General features: G+C 57.0%; 1 protein-coding gene across 6 annotated transcripts in view; it reads left to right on the top strand.

Annotated features, from left to right (window-relative positions):
* Positions 1 to 2,442, top strand: part of ATG13 (autophagy related 13) — a 47,351-nt gene extending 44,909 nt beyond the window's left edge. For all 6 annotated transcript variants that reach the window (XM_052652311.1, XM_052652315.1, XM_052652314.1 and 3 more), the window contains one exon: positions 188 to 2,442. In XM_052652311.1, coding sequence (XP_052508271.1) covers positions 188 to 265 — 78 coding nt within the window. In that variant the 3' untranslated portion in view covers positions 266 to 2,442. The remainder of the gene's footprint in view (positions 1 to 187) is intronic.
* Positions 2,443 to 5,310: the final 2,868 nt, after the last annotated feature.

The raw sequence follows: 5,310 nt of genomic DNA on the forward strand, positions 1-5,310 counted from the left end.
GTGTGTGGCCAGCCTGGATTCTCCAGTTTTTCTGTCTCCCTCCTCAGCCCCCACTGGCCAGCACTGCTCAGCTGCTCGGCAGCCCAGCCCTGCAGAGCCGGACTCTGTACCCTGCTCCCTGCACTCCTGGCTGACGGCTGGCTTCCCGGGCTACTGAGTAAGCAGCTCCTCTCCCCTCCCTGCACAGGACTCACTCCCAGAGAAGCTGGCTGCGCACGAGAAGAATGTCCGAGAATTCGATGCCTTTGTAGAAACGCTGCAGTAAAGTTGGTGTCCTTGAGTCCCAGCAGCATCCCCTTCTTGTGGCCCCAGGAGACAGAGCGCCTCCTCCTCGGCAGCTGCTCCCACCCCTTATCCTGCTCCAGGCCAGGCCGATGGGAGGCGGTCCCCTCAGGGGACCCAGGGGAGCCCCTGCTCTGGTCCCTCCCAGAGACCGGTGGCAGCAGCGAAGGCCTACGACGGCATCCGCGAGGACCCCCGCCACCCGCCTTCTGCAGGCCTTCCGCTCATGCCAGCCTCAGCGGCGGCCTCACAGAGGCCGTCCTCCCGCTCCTCCTGCCAGCCCCTGGCCCCGGGTCTGCCCAGCAGCTGGCCCCTTGCCGGCCTGCCGTGGCCATCCGCCAGGTGACATTCCAGCTGGTAGCCCCGAGGCAGGAGCGGAGGCAGGAGGAGGAAGGAGACCTTGCCGGGAGGAGGGGGCCAGGACTCTTTCCTTCAGGGTCTTTTCCTCTTAGTTCTGGTATCTTCTTCCTCTCTCTTCATCCCTTTCTTTGTCCCCGGCCTGTATTGTTGGCAGTGTGGTGGGCTTCCCGCCCCAGGTGATGAGAACTCTAAAGTCAGCCATGCCCGCCCATCTGAGCAGCCCTGGCGGCTGCCTGCCCAGCCATGTGGAAGCAGAGGCCTGTGTCTGTAGGAGTTGTCACTGGAGTCACAGCACAGGTTCTCCTTTCTCCTCCCCTCTTCCCCCGTTAGAGGACACAGTCACTATTTATTACTTTCAGAGAAATCAGATATTTTAGAGAGAGAGCATGTTTGAGATTAGACGTCTTCACTTGGGAAGGTTGGAGGGCCCCCGGGGCAGCGCCTCTTCCTCTAGAGGCTCCTCAGACTCGGGGCTGCTGCTCCCAGCTCTTCCTTCCCAGGCGTAGAAGGTGGGATCCCAGAACAGGGCGGGCCGGGGGCCACAGAGCCTCCCAGAATTGCTGCATTTGAGCTGACAGCTGACCACAGACTCTACCTTAGACACGTGCATATTCCTGGGGAGAACCTTCCATCTCCCAGCTTCTCCAGAGAGACCGACCATGTCCTGGCAGCCCAGGAAGTCTTGGATTCAAAATGTGATGACTCACCAGGGTCATGCCACTGGTAGTGCCCACGGGGCTGCGTGTGTCCCCCGCTATGGCCCTGGGGTAGGCTGGGCAGGCCCCTCCTCCTGGGGTACTGTTCTGGTTTCTCGGGGTGGGGTCACGGGCCTTCTCCCCCTTCCACCTGGGCCTGGCCACCAGCTCTCTTTAACCCCAGGGTCTGTACCCTGCCCTGAGGTTTAGGTTTACTAGTTGCATCGATTCCTTGTTGAGAAACCAAAGCTGGGCATTCAGTTGACTTAACCCTTCAGGTATTGTTACTTGAGTCGGCCAAGGACCCAGCCTCACTCACTCACCATCTGTTCCTGGTCGCCTCACCTGTAGCCCCATCTGAGGAAGGCTAGGCGCGCCCGGCCTGCTGCGGCCACCTGGGTGTTCATTGGCAGAAGCTGTTCTGCAGCAGAGCAGGCGGCCCTCCGTTGCTTGTTAGCGGGGGCTGGGAGCAGTGGCCCCCTGCGATGAGGCAGATCCCAACGCTGGGGTCAGCTCTGTCCCCGCCTCCGTGGGGCTGAGCCCAGCCTTGTGCACACCCGCTGCAGCCACAAAGGCGCGTTCCTCGCAGTGGCATCCAGCTGGCCTCCTGGTGTGGGGCTGAGCACACCTGTGGGCTGCTACACCAATCCCGGTTTACCCCCCAGGGCCCCAGCAGTGAGGAGGGTGGAGGCCCTGGTGAGTTACTGATGCCCCCCACTCCCACCTCAGCCAGCCTCTCAGCCCTCCTTCGAAGGCCCAGCAGGGGAAGACCTCTGAGCCGGTGTCCTCTTTGACTCTGAACTGTTGGCCTCTGCAGGCAGCAGCTTTTCTTCAGGAGCCCTTCCATGAGGCCAGGGGGGCTGAGCCGGACTTGGAGCCGAGCCTGGGAGGAGCAGGGCAACTGTCAAGGCCGGCCCTTGTCCTTCAGCCCTGTGCAGTGGCAGGTATGAGCCCTAGACTGACTTCCACAGCACCCCCCGACAGGGCTGGGACCAGTCACGTCTCCAGGGGGAAGAGCCCCTCCCTGCCTCCAGCCGACTCCATTTGGAAATACTAAGCTATTACTTTAAAATGTATTCAAGAGATTTCCAATAAACTTTTTCTGTACTTTATCGCCTCCTGTCCTGCAAAAACCTACCCTCTTCCTCCCACATCACACAGTCCCGGGTCGCTGACAGGCTCCGGGGAGGGAAGAGAAGTGCCACGTGAGGCACAGCAAGGGTTCAGAGCCTGACGGGCTGCTAGGGGTCCTGGGCTGGTCAGGAAATCTCGTTCGTTTTCTTTTTTTCAGTCGCACCGTGGGGCACGTAGGATCTCGGTTCCCCGACTGGGGGTCAAATCCACACCCCCCTGCAGTGGGAGCTGGTAGTCTTAACCACTGGACCACCAGGGAGGTCCCAGGAGACCCCTCTTAGAGCCTCGTTTTCCTTGGCTGTAATGCTCCCATTTCAGGGGCTGTGAGTAATGAGACACGTGTTCAGTGAGGTGACGTGTGTGACGGAGACATGCATGTGAAGTAAAGCCCTCAGGACGGCAGGCCGTCGTCTTCGGCTCCTCCCGACCTCACCTGCTCCCTGTGGCATAGCTCCCCACTAACCCCGGGCACCAGCCTCTGGCTCAGAAGGAAAGACAGCAAGAGACAGCTGGCAGTGCTCTTGTCCTGTTTCCAGAGAGAGCAGGCGGGGCGGGGGACTCCCCAAACCACCAGGATGTTTGCTGATGGTGTGAGAGGTTGTGGCTGAGCAAACCAGATGGAAGGAGAGGGACTGAGTGAAGTCCAGGGCCCAGGCAGTTGCGTTGCACTGCCCCGATCTGACACACGGCTGGCCCCAGGGCTAAGGAGAAGAGCCCTGCGGGTGTTATTCCTGCCTGGCCCCCTGGGAGCTTCCAGGCCTCAGCCACGCCAGCTCCTTCCTGGAGCAGAAGGTGGAGCTGCCAACAAAACCAGCCAAGTGCTGTCTCGGTTGCCTCCCACGCCCTTCGGGCTGAAGCCAGGCCCCAGGGGAGGAGAGGGCAGGTTAGAAAATTCTAAATTCAGCTCAAAGGGGCTGAAAAGGATGGGCCCGCCCACTGCCGCTGCTTTGAGCCCTAGAGCCCTTGCTAGTTAGAGAACTTCATGTGATGCTGCCCATGACACCTGACCACGCATGCGTCCCACCCCGGGGTCAGAAATGGTGGTTAAGACTGTCCTTGGAGTCCTCACCCTCCTGTAAAGCAAAGTATTCAACTGCCCCTCATCTGGTGGTGTCCTGCTCCTTTAAAGCACGTCCTAATGCTCTGCCCCTAGAGACCCACCGTTGCCAAGGCAGGGGTAAACTGGCTTTTGAGTCACTCAGCAGAGGCCCTGCCAGAGCCCAACCCAAACAAACAGCTGTCTCCCGACCGCCTGCCTCATCATTTCCTCATCATTTCACCTCCCCTCTGTTCCAAATAGTCACCCAGCTTAGATTTGGGCAGACCCAGGGAGACAGGTGGCCAGCACCTTCTGTTTGAGCTATCTGGACAAAGGGCGCGGGCTGAGGGGGACTGGCTTCCTGGAGCTCAACGCCTCAACGTTTATAACCATTGCCTTGATTGTACAGCCTTGGCCTGCCCTCCTCCGCCAAATCAAGCAATGAGGAGATAAAAGAACAGGCCTGACGGAGGCCACCATACCCTCCTGATTTCAATCAGCCGGCAAGCAGCTAACAGCTGGAACTTGGTCACTGTGCCAAGTGAAACTCCGGCCTGTGCTCCTGTGACATACCATTTTTTTAAATTGTGGTAAAATACATGTAACATACATTTTACCATCTTAACCTTAATTTTTTTTTAAATATTAATTTTGCAAAACCAGGTCTTAGTTGTGGCAGGTGGGATCTTTTAGTTACGGGCTGTGAACTCAGTTGTGGCAGGTGGGATCTAGTTCCCTGACCAGAGATGGAACCCAAGCACCCTGCACTGGGAGTATTGAAGTCTTAGCTATTGGAGCACCGGGAAGTCCCTATCTTAACCTTGAAATCAAAGCCAAACCTGCTCAAAAGAGGAAAGCTGGATCTTTTATAGCCTCCACGCGACTGGGTAGCAGATGGAAACAGCCAAGCTCTCCGGCTGAGGGAAATATGGGGAGGGCCAGAATGGTCAGATGAGGGCTCCAACCCTGGCTGCTACCAGAGGGTGGGCCTGACACTTCATTCATCTGCGACATGACCATCATCCCAGTTTCCACCAGGCACTCATTCTGTTAGGCCATGTGTACATTATGGTTGGCCCTTGGACCTGTGGGTTCCACATCTGAGAGCTCCCCCAAACTTGGATAGAGAAATATTTGGAAAAAAGAAATTCAGGAAGTTCCAAGAAGCAAAACTTGAATCTGCTGCATGTTCGAAACTATTTACATGGCGTTTACATTGTATTAGGTATTCTAAGTAATCCAGAAATGATTTAAAGAAAAGATGTATGGAGGTTATATTGCAACTACGGCGCCACTTTATATATGGGACTCACACACCCTTGGATTTTGGTATCTCGGGGTGGGGGTGGCTGGAACACCCCCCACATCTAGGAAGGACAACTATTTCTGATCTTCCGAGACACAAAGCAACAGTCTCAGCGATGGGACCAGTTGCATGACAATTAGCAGTCAGAACTGGTTTCGAGTGATGGAACCAGGATTCAAACCCTGGTCTGACTCCAGAGCTCGTGCTGTGGTCTGCTCTGTTTGGGGGACAGAGGTGCTGGTTAATAGGATATAGCACTTGGGGGCCAGCTGGAATGCTACAGGTGCAGAAAGAATGGAAGGTAACTGTTCACGCTTCTAAGCCTGGAAGACGCTCAGAAAGCTGCCTTCATACCAGCAGGATGTGGAAGGGGTCAGACGGACAAGGAGGGGGCTGCCTGCGGCCCCTCTGCCCCTCTTCCACAACCCCACACTGCACCTCCCACCCGGTTCTGAGCCTCCACTTCTATGATCAGCCAGATGCAAAGTTTTCCA

Source organism: Budorcas taxicolor, chromosome 15 (genome assembly GCF_023091745.1).
Source record: "Budorcas taxicolor isolate Tak-1 chromosome 15, Takin1.1, whole genome shotgun sequence".
Lineage (NCBI taxonomy): Eukaryota > Metazoa > Chordata > Mammalia > Artiodactyla > Bovidae > Budorcas > Budorcas taxicolor.